This window comes from Pseudoliparis swirei, chromosome 10, assembly GCF_029220125.1.
Source record: "Pseudoliparis swirei isolate HS2019 ecotype Mariana Trench chromosome 10, NWPU_hadal_v1, whole genome shotgun sequence".
NCBI lineage: Eukaryota > Metazoa > Chordata > Actinopteri > Perciformes > Liparidae > Pseudoliparis > Pseudoliparis swirei.
In genome coordinates, this window is record NC_079397.1 from 11,485,175 (window position 1) to 11,501,406 (window position 16,232).

Consider the following 16,232-nt stretch of genomic DNA (forward strand, 5'->3'; position numbering starts at 1 on the left):
ATGGACAGAATGAAAAGTTAGAGCGGACACACACACACACACACACACGGACACACACACACACACACACACACACACACACAGTGTTAGACTCTTACCCACGAATAATGGCAAGGAAAGGCCAATCTCTTTCTCCTCAAGCCTCTCGACCATTCTTTCAGCCTCACTACTTACCCTCTCCATGTCTCTGACCACTTCTTCATCTCTTACTCTCTCTCGCTCTCTGGTACTGACAACCCACCCATATCTACAGACTCTGCACCTGTACGCCAACATTCGCACCCTCTGTCCCTCCTCTCTTGCCTCCTCTGTCCCATCTGCTCTCCCTCAACTGACTGCTTCTCACTCATGCATCCTAACTCTGCCGCAGACACTCTCCTCTCTTCCCTGTCTTCATCTCTTGATTCTCTTTGTCCTTTTAAGACACGACGGTTCGGAAATCCTCTCCGGTTCCGTGGTTGTCGGACTCGGTCTGCCGAGAGAGCCACCCTCAAGCGGGCGGAAAGAAAATGGCGCAATCGAATCAAGCGGAAGACTTGCTCTTCTATCAATCTCTCTCTCTCCTTCTCTTCCTCTATCTCTGCAGCCAAAAGCTCGTTCTACCTGACCAAAATTCAGTCTTCCTTCTCTAACCCCAAAAAACTCTTCTCTATCTTTTCCAACCTCCTTGATCCCCCCTGTCCCCCCCCTCCTTCCATCCCTTTGTCCAGCCACTTTGTCGACTACTTTACAAACAAGATAGACGACATACGCTCCTCCTTTACAAATCCATCTTCTATCACCTCACCAACACTAACTTCTTCATCCCCCTCTTTCCTCTTTCACCCCCTTGTCTCCCAATCAAGTTCTTAGCTTGGTGACCTCCGCCCGACCGACCACCTGCGCCCTTGACCCCGTCCCGTCTCCCATTCTCCAGGCTATTGCTCCTGACCTTCTGACCTTCCTCACCCATCTTATTAACAGCTCCCTCTCAACTGGCTGTTTCCCTAACTCTCTGAAGGAGGCGAGTCAACCCTCTCCTGAAGAAACCCACGCTCGACCCGTCTGAAGTCAGCAACTACAGAAACGGTCTCTCTTCTTCCTTTTCTCTCCAAAACTCTGGAGCGAGCTATCTTGAGCCAAGTGTCCTCCTATCTCCACAGTAACAACCTTCTTGACCCTCACCAGTCTGGATTCAAGGCCGGCCACTCGACAGAGACGGCCCTCCTTGCTGTCTCTGAGCAGCTTCACACTGCTAGAGCAGCCTCTCTCTCCTCTGTCCTTATCCTTCTCGACCTTTCTGCAGCATTTGACACCGTGAACCACCAGATCCTGATCTCTTCTCTTCAGGACCTGGGGATCTCAGGCACTACACTCGCTCTTTTCTCTTCCTACCTTAAAGACCGCACCTACAGGGTAACTTGGAGAGGATCTGTGTCTGATCCTTGTCCTCTCACTACTGGGGTTCCTCAAGGCTCCGTCCTGGGTCCCCTCCTCTTCTCTCTGTACACAAATTCTCTCGGCTCTGTCATTCGATCGCATGGCTTCTCCTACCATAGCTATGCTGATGACACCCAACTGATCTTCTCGTTTCCACCGTCCGAAACACGGGTGGCGGCACGAATCTCTGCCTGTCTGACTGACATCTCTCAGTGGATGTCTGCTCACCACCTGAAGATCAACCCTGACAAGACTGAGCTACTATTCCTTCCAGGGAAAGGCTCCCCACCCACGACCTGACTATCACCTTCAACAGCCCTGTGTTGGCCCCTACCCGGACTGCCAGGAACCTCGGGTGACACTCGACAGTCAACTCTCCTGACGGCCAACATCGCTGCGACGACGCTGCTCCTGTAGGTACATGCTGCACAACATCAGGAGAATACGTCCTCTTCTTACTCAGAAGGCGGGCGCAGGTTCTGATCCAGGCTCTGGTCATTTCACGCCTCGACTACTGCAACTCCCTCCTGGCTGGTCTACCTGCTAAGGCCATCCGACCCCTGCAGCTCATCCAGAATGCAGCAGCTCGACTGGTCTTCAGCCTCCTGAAATTCACCCACACCACTCCGCTCCTCCGCTCTCTCCACTGGTTACCGGTGGCTGCTCGCATCCGCTTCAAAACACTGGTCCTGGCGTGCACGTGCTCTAGACGGATCGGGCCCGTCTACATCCGGGATATGGTCACACCGCATACCCCGCACGTTCGCTCCGCTCGGCAACAGCCAATCGACTTGTGCCTCCTGCACTCGAGCTAATCACTCGAAATCCAGACTGTTTGCTGTCCTGGCTCCTCAGTGGTGGAACGGGCTCCCCACTGACATCAGGACAGCAGAAAGTCTCTACATCTTCCGTCGGAGACTGAAAACACACCTTTTCCGACTATATCTGGATTAAAACACAGATTAGCACTTCAGTGGCACTTAGATAGCACTTACTTATGGTACTTTTGTAGTTCGACTATGTTGAGGAAATGTTACTTCCTGTATTCTTGTTGTTCTTAGTTTGTACTCTAGGTTGAAATGCACTTATTGTAAGTCGCTTTGGATAAAAGCGTCTGCTAAATGACATGTAATGTAATGTAATGAGGATAGAGTGTGTGGGTCCGTTACATACACCGCCCTTCAGCGAGAGAGAGAGAGAGAAGACGCTGCAGTGTGATGTAGTTCTCGTTGGCTCTGGTTCTTGCATGACTGGAACGTTCTCGCTGTGTTTCCTTTTACTGAAAATGAGGCAAAGCTGCACGGGGCGCGCTTGAAAAGAAACCGCAATTCTCAGCGACAAAAGAGCGGCGTCATGGCACGAGCCACTTTATCCCAAAAGGCAGAAATCGCCCATCGAGACATGCGGCTCGATACAAAGTGGACCTGGATTTCTGCCCGTTAAAGAATTTAAGACGCGTCCAAACGTATATCTGGATTCTGTCTCATTCCAAATCACACTTTTGGATCACAGTGAGCTCGACAGAGGAGGGCACACAGCCATTTGGAAGAGCCGCAAGTGAGAGGGGGAAACATTAGTTTTCCTTTTGCATAAAAATAAAAAAAGAGTCCACTGAATATATAGAGTGGTCGGGGAAGGGTTTTCTCCATACTCTGTGACTCAGTGTCACGTTATATAGAAACGCAACCGGCGCTCAATACCACAAAACACATTAGCCGTGGCTGCCGTTGCTATGGAGAAGAGGAGCTGGAGGGAATTCAAAAACTCTGTAATGTCGCAGGTGGGAACGAAACACAGCAACATCGTTGCGAAATGTATTATTAGTGTTCCCAACACTGTAATCCTAAACTTCTAATGGAACTCATCTTCGGCGTGGTGACTGGATGCGGCGTTTGAAAACGCACCTCGGGAGTCGTGGCGAACTTCTCCCCTCACACCTTGCACCTTCAACTGTTTATTAAAGAGTTTTTTTCAAATGCACTTCATATTGTCAACAACAACGACCAGTGGTGCCTGAACTGTCTCCGACCACTCCATAACTCTATTGTGATTTTGGCTATGCTAAAAGTATTAGTCCGCAGTATTATATGCCAACATGACATATTTTTCTTGAACCCAAATATATGAATACAAATGTGACAGCGGGAGCACATTCTCAAACTTTCCGCACACATCTTTCCTCGTTGTTCGGCCACTGAAAGGTCAACAACTAACGCGTCTATCTTTGTTTCCACCTTTTTCTTTGCATGCAGACAACCATCTGTTTCAACCTCAGGGAGACAGTTGCACTTTGTTTGACTGGACAATCATTCTAGACTGGAACACAAGAGACAATGTGCCATTCCGTTTGGTTGTACCAACCACAGGTGTGTGTGTGTAGGTGAATGTGTGTGTGTTTCAACCTGTGACGGGTCCATCGGGTTGGGGAAGATGGCGCTGACCGGTCGGTCTCGTGGAGACAGGCAGGTATTTTCTCTGGAATGCTTGTGCTTCTCTGCCATCTGGGGTGAACCTGGAATGGACAGAATGAAAAGTTAGAGCGGACACACACACACACACACACACACACACACACACACACACACACACACACACAGTGTTAGACTCTTACCCACGAATAATGGCAAGGAAAGGCCAATCTCTCTTTCTCCCTCCAAGCCTCTCGACCATTCTTTCAGCCTCACTAGCTCTACGACATGATAAATGCCCCCCCTCCCCCCCCACCCTCACCCACCGAGCTCCCACCACACACACACACACACACACTCCTCCCTCCCTCCCTCAAGAGTACACTCCCCCACTTCCTCAGTTAGGCTGAACAATTACAAGACAGATGCACGTGCTAAACCTCGACACCGAAACACGTGCAACACATGCATCGGGAGAAACACAAAAGCCCACACACACACACACATACACACACACCTACGCACAGTACTCGCTGGCACCATTTTCACAGCACCTCAACTGGTATTAGCCACAGTATGGATCTTGATCCATTAGCAAATGCGATAGCACTTGGAGGGCTATCATATGAATATGAGACACCCATCGGTGGCTCTCATTCAGATGAGACCTCACAAGCAATAATTCTCCACGGGCTTTATGGGTAGGCAGAGGCTACTTTTATAAGGGCGCCACCCGCTGCCAGAAGCCTGCCAAAGGGGAGTGTATAAGCTTCCATAAACGTCTTCATATATCCTCGCTGTTTATGTTGTGGATCGGGCGCAAACACGTTTTCACAATTGAACACAGCGAGATAGAGAGGGCAGCATTGGACATTCACACCGGAGAGGAGGCTTGGACTGGAGATCGTGTCGAGGTCCAAGAGGGATCCTCCACAGAGCTCCAATCGTCTCTCGCCGTGTCTTGCATTGTCACCGGCTCCATTCTTTCAACAGCATGCGTCACCACCACGTCGCATCACATTTCATTTTGTATTCTCTCTATCTACAGCCTCCGACTTTCCATTCACTTCGTATTGAGTAGCAGCCTCACCTCTGGCACTGGAAGGGGCTGAGCTGGTGACATTGGGCGAGGCAGAATGGTTGGAGCTGAGGCTTGAGGTAGACGGACTGGGCTGTAGGTGCGATGACAAAAACAACAACAACAACAACATCACTAACATGAACTAGTAGAACATGATGAAATCAGCTTACTTTATAATACAGCTTGAAAAAACAAAACAATAAACGTCGGGACATTTGTGATGAAGTCTTTCAGAGGGGAAAATAAATCTGTGAAGTGAATCTGGAGCTCGATAATGAACACCGTATATCTTGTTAATTTAATATGTACCAAAGAGGTCGGGCTGGCTGTGGCTCAGGAGATGGAGAGGGTCGTCTACTAATAGGAAGAGTGTATCCACGTGTGAATGGGTGAATGTTGGCACGTAGCGTAAAGGTGCTTTGAGTCGACTAGAAAGGCGCGATATGAATGTGTGTCCATCCAAGTCCATAAAAACAACCTATGGTGGCTTTATGTGCTGGACTATTCTCTCAGCAGGGTTGCCAAGACAAAACGTGGAGAGACGAAGCTCATCGGCTGTTGGTGACGGATTCATATTTAGGTATCATAATACTTCAGAACGGCTGGTCACTCAATAAAATGCTGCAAAGATCAGAGTGTGCTCTAATTCCCACAGTTGTAATACATAATGCTCATTTAATCATGCATTACGATCACTGTTAAAATGCATTATAATGTCATTAGACTCAGTGGCATTAGGTGCTGTAAGTGAACTAATGACACTCCTGAGGTATCGGCAGATTACATTATCGGCTGGTTGTGAGTCACTCATGCTATTTTTTGCTTTAAGTAAAGGGAAGAAATATCAGGAAATCAGAAGCGATTATAAGAATATTATAAAGCATATGACCATGGTTCTATAAGCGGATTATAAGTATGTTTGTAATTATTGTAGACATGGGCGTCATAGAAAGCGTTGTTATTATATCTACTGTACAGACATGTATTTATTATTTATTTCATTTGTTATTTATCTTTATTTTATATACATTTTCTGATTTATTTGATTACACAAATTTAGGATAGGAATATCGTATATAAGCATTTTTTGCTTTTACCTATACCTTTTCAGTCTTTGTTTTGTATATTATATAGAATAATATTGTATTGTATTGCAATGATCGACTGAATAAAATACCCAACAGCAACATGAGTGGTATAGATCTTATCATCGACAGATGATACTAGATAAGACGGGGAAAAAAACACTGTTGTTAAAATCTATGAACAATATATGGCAGTCTGCTACTGAAACCTTATTAATGCACGTCTCCAGAAGGGTTAGAAGCCTCATGCCCTTTGTGACTCGTCTGTGAGATCATTGTTCTGTGAAATGTTCTTGATCTATAAAAAAAAAAGCGATGGTGTTCAAAAATAACATTGACAACAGGATTTCTGTCCTCTGGTGTTTGTGTGTGTTGTTCGAGGCCCGCCAGGTGCGCCGCACTGCTCGCCAGGAGTTGTCAGCAGCTTTCGGAATCGGCCAAATCTAGTTAGATTGCTGCCAAACTCCAACAAGCTGCCTGGACGGACCACACAAAGCACCGTGTCCTATTTTGATAATCACAACAAATTGCTCGGGCGGACAAAGCTCCGAACAAGTGGAGACGACGATAGAGAGATGAGGGTCGGAGGAGAAGAGAGATGAGGGTTGAATGGAGCGACGAGTATTAAACAGTGTTGCGCAAGAAAATCTGCGGTGAGTAGGAGCAGGCACGTGCACAGATAGAGCCCTAGTGGTGCTCAAGCACCAGCCCTTTTTCCCTGGATGAGAAAAGTGCCCTTTTTGCTGGAGACACTTTTTTTTCATTCATCAGTATTTAAGAATAAAAGTTACTCTCTCTGTCATAAACTCCCCCCAAATGTGATTTGATATCCGACGGGGCATTTATTTGAGTTCTTGTGAGAATTTCGCCCCGACATGCTCCGCGGTGCTCACGACGTTGTTTTGTGATAAATCAACCACAACATTAGCACTGCTGAAAACATGACGTCACAACTGGTCGACGTTTCCTAAAAAAAATAAACAAACAAAAACTCAGAAATCCATGATTTCAAAGCCTTGCAGCTGTTTACTGATGTCATGTTTGAGTGATAGAGAGAGAGAGAGAATCTTTTTTGTGTTGTATAAATGCTGTTTAGACATATTTGAAAGTATGTTTATAAATGTCACGAGAATTCACAGCCAGAAAATAGGAGCTAAATTCATACCTGCAAACTTGTCACCTTTCGGTGAAATTCACCGTTTTGAACTCAAAATAGGTCATCCACGTGAATCGTGGAGATCCGAAGAGTTTTTGTTTGGGGGGGGGGGGGTCACCTGGCCCGCTGCCGTTGAGACGCGGAGAAAAGTGTGAAGTGGTGCTCTTCGCAATAAAACATCTTTGATGGGACGTGTCGCGTCTCGGCCAATCAGCGTTCAGATGTCGACAGCGTTTGGGAAGTTAGGTTAGCTTGAATGTTAGCCCGCTACATCTATTGCTGTCACGCTGCACGGTGTAGCGATGCTAACAAAGTACCGTACATTAAACACGATGTGATTTAGCATATTTTTAGTATCGATACTTCATTAAGAGAGCGATCAGAGCGCACGCAATGCTCCGTGTCTGTGCTGCGCAGCGCTCACAGCGAGAGAAGTGGCGCAGCTTTAGAGACCGACTTCGGCTTAACAAATAAAAAGATGCCAGAAGTGAAATGTTTCAGTCTGTAAAGTTCTGTAATTCTACAGCGGCTCATCCTGATGAACTGTGTATCATCTGGTCAGATACAGACTAACGGCCTCATAGTGAATAATCAATGCTTTGATGGAACCATGTAGTTTCATTCATATCTGGCTGTATTAATACTAATATTACTGCCATTTGTTAAGTGTTGAAAAAGTTGGTAAAAAGTTAACCATACAGATGTTTTATTTATTACTATTATAGATAAATATACCAGTCTCGTATTTATGGTACCATATTGTTGTTATGGTATTGTATTGAATTCTGGTATCATGATATTTATGGCAGGTATGTAGGCTAATATGTATAGAAGTTATAATATGAGTATTGTGACAAACAGGTAGAGACAGAACAGATTCAGGGAAAAGTCCATGAGGACTGTTCAGGAAAAAAAAAAGGAAGTTGGTTCATGAATGACTTTAACCATATTATATATAATGACAATGTATATTTGTTATTACTATCATTACAGGGCTGAGTCAGAGCGGAGGACCTTTTGTTCTTAAACTGTTTATTATCATTATTTAGATTTGTGGTCAGAACAATAAAATGACTGTAGTTGTGGTTCTAAAAGCTTTGAGGCTTCAAACAACGTGGATGTGGTGTGGTGACAAAAAAAAAAAAATCACCTGCACCCCCCCCCCCCCCCGTTGTCACCTTTTTCACCCCTCATGAGTTTGCAGGTATGTAAACTATTCTAACTATGCTAGCTCTCGGTGTCAAGCTATCCTTGTGCATACTTGTTTTATGTGTTATCTCTTTGTTTTGTCTGTTCCAGTCTTACAACGATCAATCTTATAGAAAACGAACAACACAGCTCAGCTAAAATAGATTTAATTTACAGTAAAGTAACAACACAAGTGATCCAAACTATAGTTTCTCCTCTTCATCACTTTCAATAACACATTTTCGCTGCTTCTGAATTTCTTCTTGGCTGTTGATGACAATCAATATCGCTCATTTTGAAAATGAGGTCAGAGGGCAATACGGATCTGTATCAGACCGGCGAGGAGGGCGATAGTGGCTGGCATGACGACCCATTATCCAATCAGAACGCTTGTACTGTTGCTATATAATAATTCATCTTTATTCATAAAGAAAATGTAAGTTAGCGGTCTAATCCTGCCCAGAGGAAACGCAGGTCGAGGACAGCATCATTGGTGTTATGCTTCAACTTTGTCAGAATTTTTTTTTTGGCAATGGGTGCCCTTTTTTTTAGGTTTGAGCACCTGCCCCCCAAAATGTCTGTGCACGTGCCTGTGTAGGAGGGTACATGTTTTAGATATGGACTCAATCTTTTGACCTTAAGCACCTGCGTGGGATGGTATAAGGCAGGGGTCAGGAACCTTTTTGACTGGGAGAGCCATAAAAGCCAAATATTTCCAAATATATTTCATTGAGAGCCATATAGTATTTTTAACGTATAATTTTAATGCGACTTCTGGTGCTGCATTTTTTTTTCTCAACTCAAAATTGTCTGGGAGCTATATGCCGTCACCGGAAAAGCCATACATGGCTCGCGAGCCATAGGTTCCCGACCCCTGGTATAAGGGGTTGCATGTACAGTATATATGCATAAGAGAGAGAGGGGGGGGGAGGGGGTTACCTGCATGTTGAAGACTTCATCCGAACTCTCCGATTGCCCCGTGATGTTACTGACTTCGTTGGAGGCCTGAGACGACAGAGAGGACGAGGAGTAGCGGTTCACCGCAGGGTAGCTGGGGAGGCTGAGGGGTGACAGGGAGACAAGAGGCCGGTGGTTCAGGGCGGCTTTCGACAAAGAGACACAGGGTTTTGGTATTTTGCATCCTTGAGATTTCACTCACCCAAAAAAATTCGGCATGAAAAGCCGAACAAAAGGACAGGCAGGTAGGGAAACAGACAAACGGGGACAGAAAATGTCAGATCACAAGAAGATAATCGATTCTGCAATCACAGCGTGCCATCGAGCACTCGTCAGACGCAAGTGTAAAAGAAAGGTTAGAGAACAAACACAATCTGGCTTTTTTTTTTTTTTAAAGGAAGGTTGAAGCAGAAGTCGTCACCGAAATACAGAACTTGTTTTTTGTGTTGCCAAACAGAGAAGAAAAAAGAAATTGAAACCAAATGAGTAAAATGTGAAATGCCACTCGGCGACTGAGGTGATGTGTGAGTCTGTATGGGCGGCTTTATCCCCTGGGATCAGACTGGAGGAAGAATGTCACAGGTAGACAGAGTGGCAGGGTCACTGAACACATCAAAATCTCACACACATACGCACACACATGAACGCAGAAATATCCCTGTGGGTGCCACCCGGCGGCCCCCACTTATTGTAAGCCCAGATGGAGCCACACTGGTAAAGAACAGAAGGGAGAAAAGAGCGAAAACACAGAGAGGGGTGTTCGAGGTGAGGTGGGAACACCGAAAAAAGAGTGACAAGAAGGAGGTGAGATGAAGTCAGAGGAACATAAAACTTAACACTGAAGTACAAAAGCCTTTTTCATTTCTAGGAGAAAAAAAAAAAGACAGACAGAACATCAATAAAAAAAAAGACACAAAAGAGGTCCTCACCTCCGCCTGGCAACACCTCTGCCACCGTCTGGGCTGATGATGTTGGGCACAGAGTTCCTGCTGCATGTTCGCGGGCTCCCGTTGGTGAAGTGCACCGGGCTTGCACGCACATAAGCCGGAAACTCCTTGTAAATTGGAGAAGAGGCAGTGCACATGATTAAATGGTTCATGCCAGCATGAGGCATGTTAACTAAGTACACACAAGCAGAAGAAGGAACTATGTGTAATGAGGGGTGGCTAAAGGGGTCGTTCACTCGGAAGTCTAAACACAGCGGTCGGCATCTGTTCCATGAAAAGGTTTCATGATACGAGTGAAATCTTTAACACAAGAGTGTTAAAGATGTCGTAAAGTGTCACCGGGTCCTTGTGTTCTGGCTTACCTGTATGCCGAGACTGGATTTCATCAGATGGAACTGGTCCACTAACTTCTTGTGGAGAGGTCGCATATCCTGGGGAACAAACTTCTCATGCACAGCGAGGCCGTACTCCAGGATGTGCGCCTGCGAAACAAAAGCCGATCAACATCTCTGGGTTTGACAAAACAAACCGAGCGGAGGGATAAACAGAGCTTTTTATTCCTCCGACTTCGTCTGCAAATCATCTGCGGAAATTGCGAAATATTTGGCTCATTTGTTCCAGACGCTCTTGGTGAAAATTAGTCTGCAAATGGTGGAATAATCAGTGGAATACTTTCTACTTCACACTTTTAATTGCAAATTAAGTTTTTATTTGGGCAATTCTTTCTATAGAACAATTAGGATTTTTGTGAATAAAATTATATAAATGTAAATATCAAAATATACATATAGTTACTCGAGCGTGGGCACATTGGGTCTAAAAGAAGGGCTATAATTATTGTAATTATTGTAATAATAATTGCAGGATTGAGAAGTGTAAGTGGACCTTGACTCTTTGTTTCCAAGATCAGGAATGAGCCGTCACACTCAATAAACATGTTTGATACGAGGTGGCCTATTCCCCATCGCCACGTTCGCCACCCATCATGAACACACACACACACACACACACACTAAACTTAACCTACATCTCCTTTATTACCGACCTGTTCAAACATGAGTTCCCTCAGTCGCCCGATCTTCTCTCCGTCCTCGGGGTGATTCATAATGTAGTCCTTCACGAAGAAGGCCTGCGTGGAGACACAATGCAGAGCATCTGTTATGCGCACACCGGGAGCTGACGCCGAGCCTTCCGGCGCTGCAGTGTTACCTGAACCCCCCGCTGGGCTGACACGGTGGATTAGTGTCCACACATTTCTGTTCAAAACATTCAAGAACAAACCGAGCCAACTAACATCCAGCTCAGAGGGGCTGTAACCCTCCTGTCGGGTTTTTTTTGTGTTGTCATATCTAAAAAAAGAAATTATAAAAAAGCACAATGTGGTTAAAAATAGAGAGACTGTGCCAAATGGTGGGATCAAAGGACTGATTTTACTTTCATTCGAGGGGCAATTTTGGTCAAACATTTTAAAAGCATGCATTTATGTAACTGCTTCCTGCTAAAGATCGTGTCTCTTCAGAAACATCACACTTCTTGATTACACACAGTGTGCGTTTTTTTTCGCTTCTCCAGACATTTTCTTGAAAAAGGCGACTTCAAGGAGAAACGGATACGATGAGAAATGGCCAGGTCTGCTGCGAATTTTATTTTTTTTCTCTTTTTTTGGAGCACCCCGTACATTAAACGCCAGTCCCTCTGCGTTTACAACGCCGTCGACACTTGTGATTGTGTCAACAGATTATATTAAACCCTCTTCAATCGGCATCAGAGTACACAAAGAGGAGAGCCGATGACAATCGGCTTTCGGATCTGCCCACAGAGGGAGGCTCGCACAAAAATAAGGGTAATATTCGTTAAAAAAAAATCAGCATGGTTCCTCTCCCAAGGACACAGCTGTTGATCTCCAACGAGACAGATCCAGATGACAGTTAAAGAGAGAAGCTTCAAATGTGACAAACACACACACACACACACACACACACAGCCTTTCAATGAATGCATGCTGGACGACGGATCAGAGGAAAATTGTTATTCAGACAACCATCCTCAGATGGCCATTTTTTTCAAGATGGATATTAGTATGCACTCTTCAAGATGGCACGTTACTCTTTTATTAAACCACGCAAAAATAGATTGAAAAGAAAATGATTTTATTGCATAAATGTTACGTCTCTTTACAAGCGATAAAGAACCGATATGTTAGTACCAAGCCAGTCGTTCTACAAGAGAGACGAAAAACTCCTTTGCCCTCCTTTGCAAAAGGGAGCACACAAAAAATTCAATAAAAAAATCAATAACCTTCCAATAATTCATGTTTGGTTTTTTTGGCGGGCTGCAGGGAGTGAGTCTTCGCCATAGAGTAGCTCAGTTAATGATTAGAAAAGTCCAATTAGAAATGAAACGCTTAGGGGGAGAGGGGGAGGGGATAAATCAGACGGCATTCCCCCTCAAGGGTTTCAAATAAAACCAAAGCATCTGAATATTAATAACGACAATTTCTCTTTCAAAACCTCTGCAATGTCAATGCGGGCAAATTAATTGATTCACGGCGTGCGTCTCCGTGGGGCACCTCGTGCGATGTTACGCGAAAAACAAGGAACACTGTGCGTTTGCTGCAGACGCGGCTCCAGCTGGGTCCACCTCGCGCTACATAACTGAAAATATGTGTCAGTTTTGTTTTGCCCGGGCGTCTGAAAAATCAAAATACAAATGAAGGAAAGCTGGAGATCGATCTCTACCTCGAGAAACGCCGCTCACGCGATGAAGCGCAGAAATAAATGCACGATGCTGATGCTGCCAACAGAGATTACAAGTAAAAGGCTGCTCTGGTAGTATATTGGAAGCCAATAATCAGTGAAATATGCAATCATTTCCCACAAAATATCGGCAGTGAAGGTGAAAAACACTCCAGCAACCTGTGTGGCTCTATCAAGTTTCCTACAAACGTAATAGGCTTCTTTTACACAGAAGCACGCTTGTCTGCACAACCACAAGATGCACTCAAAAACAAGCACACACACATACAGTAAATGCCCACACACACACACACACTCAAATGAACCCCCACAAACTCGCTCCCAGTGGAAACGGGCGGTTGCTATGCGACACGAGCAAGTCACCGAGTCCACTCAGTTTGTTGAGGGTAAAAAAAACATTTTTTCAAAGCCTTTTTCTGCAATTGAGCTCCTCCTGGTTGTGAAATTGTACTGGATTGTTATCCTGTAATTATCTTCTGTCAATGAGCCACCGGAGCGACAGCAGATCGTAATGTCAGTCAGTCGGATTGACCACATTCTAGTTGTTCTCCACCGCCCTGTGTCTCGCTTTGTTATCACTTCAGAATATAATAAAGCGGCTGCAGAAACGGTGCCATCTCATTAATTCTGCCAATATTAGCCATTCATTTCCCTCTACTCCTTCCTTCCATTCCTAAATCTGCCATATTCTGACCTGATCCCTCCATCCATCAGCCAAACTCCTCATCTATCATCCATCAGCCAATCCCCCGTCCATTCATCCATCCCTACATTACCCATCCATCTGATTTTCCCACTTCCGCCCCTCCTTCTTTCCGCTCATCTATCCATACCATTCAAACCTTCACCCAGACCTTCATGTATCCACCCATCCATCCATTCATCCCGTCCTCCCTCCGCGAGACACGCCCTGTCCGTACGTTCTCCACTCAAACCCACCTTCATGGATCATTAGGCCATATGTCATCGCTCCTAAGTTCTGCCCCGGTCTCGAAGCCCCACCGACCGTATCCTCCATCCATCAATACACACCTCCTGGTAGCGGGCCAGCCCTCCATTGACAGCGGCGTCGATGACCCCGTTGAGGCACATGGTGAGCGGGTTGATGTTCTGCATCTGCCGGCTCTGACACTGAGTGATCAGTGTGCGTAACTGCAAGTTCTTGTTCTCGATCACCTCGATGGCGTTCTCCAGCGGGCTCACCTCCACCTGCGAAGGGGGATGTCGGGGGCAAAATGTCAAATGTCAAATATAAAATCGAAAGATGTTTAAGGGGCCACTTCTTCTGTAGCTCAACACATTTTTGCGCAACAGTTTGAAATATGCCTCACAATTGCAAGAATAAACAAATATGTTGGTTCCAATTTTTTGCAAAAGTTTATATAGATATATATGTATATCTATATGAAAAACAATCTGTAAACACATTACAGAAATATCTTATAAGTGGCAAACTTATAATATATGAAACATCTACATTCACCAACTGCTTTTAATGTGTGATTGTGGACTATGTTCTTATTGCTTTTATCTCTTGTTTGTATTGAAATTTTAGTTATTTTTATTGTATAGCTTCTAGGATGTTTTAATTATGTGATGTAAAGTTTCTTTGAGTACTTTGAAAAGCGCTATATAAATTAAATGTATTATTATTATTATTACCAGCTCGTTGCTTGTCTGTCTAAATTTGGTGCGAATGCAAGTCACACCCAGTGGATTTCATTTTTTTTTTTAAATGTTTTGCTGAAACGTGCTGCAGCCACTGATGAGTGAAGTCAGACTTTTAAGTGCATGTAGCAATTTGAACCATTGTTAACACAATTCGATAATAGCAGATTTAAGTACAAGGCACACAATGTATAATCCGAAACGCACACCTATTTATCCCATGGCCACTTTTACGTTAACTCACGGATAAGTGTTCCCCTTTATCCTGCATTTGTTTCCCTCTTTCTCTTCCTCTCTCACAAAAAGCTGAATCCTCTTGCCAATACAGCTTTCGCCAGAATTATAAATGCTATTGCAGCGCATTAACTATCATATAATAACACTGGGTTCACGATCCACAATTTCCCACCACGCTCTGCAGCCATTCACTAGAAGACGTGCCGAGACCAACGGGGAGACTGTGTTGTGTTTTGCATACGTTGGACAAACATCATTCAGAACCAACCCACTCCTCAGAGATCTGAAGGACAAGATCCAAGACAGAGAGCTTTTGAAGAGATGTACGTGTCGCCATGGACTTATGCCAAATATGATCGTGATTCCAGGCTAAAGAATAAGTATTGGTAAAATGCGGCAATCCGAAAATCTATTTTCTCAATTGGTCGCTGGCAATCAAAGCAAATCGATTTTTTTAGCACGACATCTAATCTATTCCATGGAGGAAATGAAATGTGTCGAACGGCCCGCTAAAGTCACGACCGAGGTCATCATTGTTGTTCTATGAAAGGACGTGAATCGATACTTCGGCGTTGGCTGGCAGTACCTGCAAAATAACAGTTTATTGTGGCGGTGTCCCTTGTGTGTTAGTTATGTCGTCATGGTTATTTCATCAGAGGTGGTCCCACTCACCAGCTCCCTCTTATCCACTTCGAACCAGCGGGAGATGCCGGGAAGACTCTGGACCAGAGTCAGCGTCGTCCTCTCCACCCACAGGCTCTGCGTTAACACACAACACTTGCGAGTGTCAGCCGTTTGCTGATCACACTTTTTAAAAAATAAACAAATCCATAGTTACTTATGCCCGATGCACACACGTGCGCTATATCTCCGGCAGACATCACAAAATGTAATTATGTATTCGGAGTTTCAGGGAAACATGTAGAGCGCTGCTGCCAAAAACCCACTTGAAGGAGCGGGTCGGATGTCACGTCTTATATCTCATATCATCATTCATGTTGCACCACTTACCCCGTCAGCCAGCACGCTTGTCAATATACCAACATCCCCACAAGGTCATTCTGACAGCACGTAAACTATAAGAAGTGCAGCATTCACGCAACAGATTCATACGAGTGGAGCAGCTGCAGTAACGCTCATCTGGAGACCGGAAGGACTCGCTAGAGGAAGATTTAAATCAGTTTGACCAACACTTTAAAAAAAATCTTGGTCCTGTTTATTTCCTATTTTTATTGTCAAGCTACCGTTTCCAACGTCAAGAGTTAGCTTTCACTTTGAACCCAGCACAAGAAGGATTATTGAAGTGAGGTTTTGGATTGACATGTAAAAA

The 16,232-nt window shown here is 44.8% G+C and overlaps 1 protein-coding gene across 2 annotated transcripts in view; it reads right to left on the reverse strand.

Annotated features, from left to right (window-relative positions):
* dock4b (dedicator of cytokinesis 4b) overlaps window positions 1–16,232 on the reverse strand; it is a 117,139-nt gene that overhangs the window by 11,350 nt on the left and 89,557 nt on the right. Inside the window, exons 42-49 of one of the 2 annotated variants that reach the window (XM_056424696.1) lie at window positions 15,575–15,661; window positions 14,030–14,206; window positions 11,287–11,370; window positions 10,604–10,723; window positions 10,224–10,348; window positions 9,277–9,397; window positions 4,918–4,999; window positions 3,822–3,931 (exon numbers count right to left, since the gene is read on the reverse strand). In XM_056424696.1, coding sequence (XP_056280671.1) covers window positions 3,822–3,931; window positions 4,918–4,999; window positions 9,277–9,397; window positions 10,224–10,348; window positions 10,604–10,723; window positions 11,287–11,370; window positions 14,030–14,206; window positions 15,575–15,661 — 906 coding nt within the window. Of the gene's footprint in view, window positions 1–3,674; window positions 3,932–4,917; window positions 5,000–9,276; window positions 9,398–10,223; window positions 10,349–10,603; window positions 10,724–11,286; window positions 11,371–14,029; window positions 14,207–15,574; window positions 15,662–16,232 lie in introns of those variants that run through there. The other variant, XM_056424695.1, reaches the window with a different exon arrangement.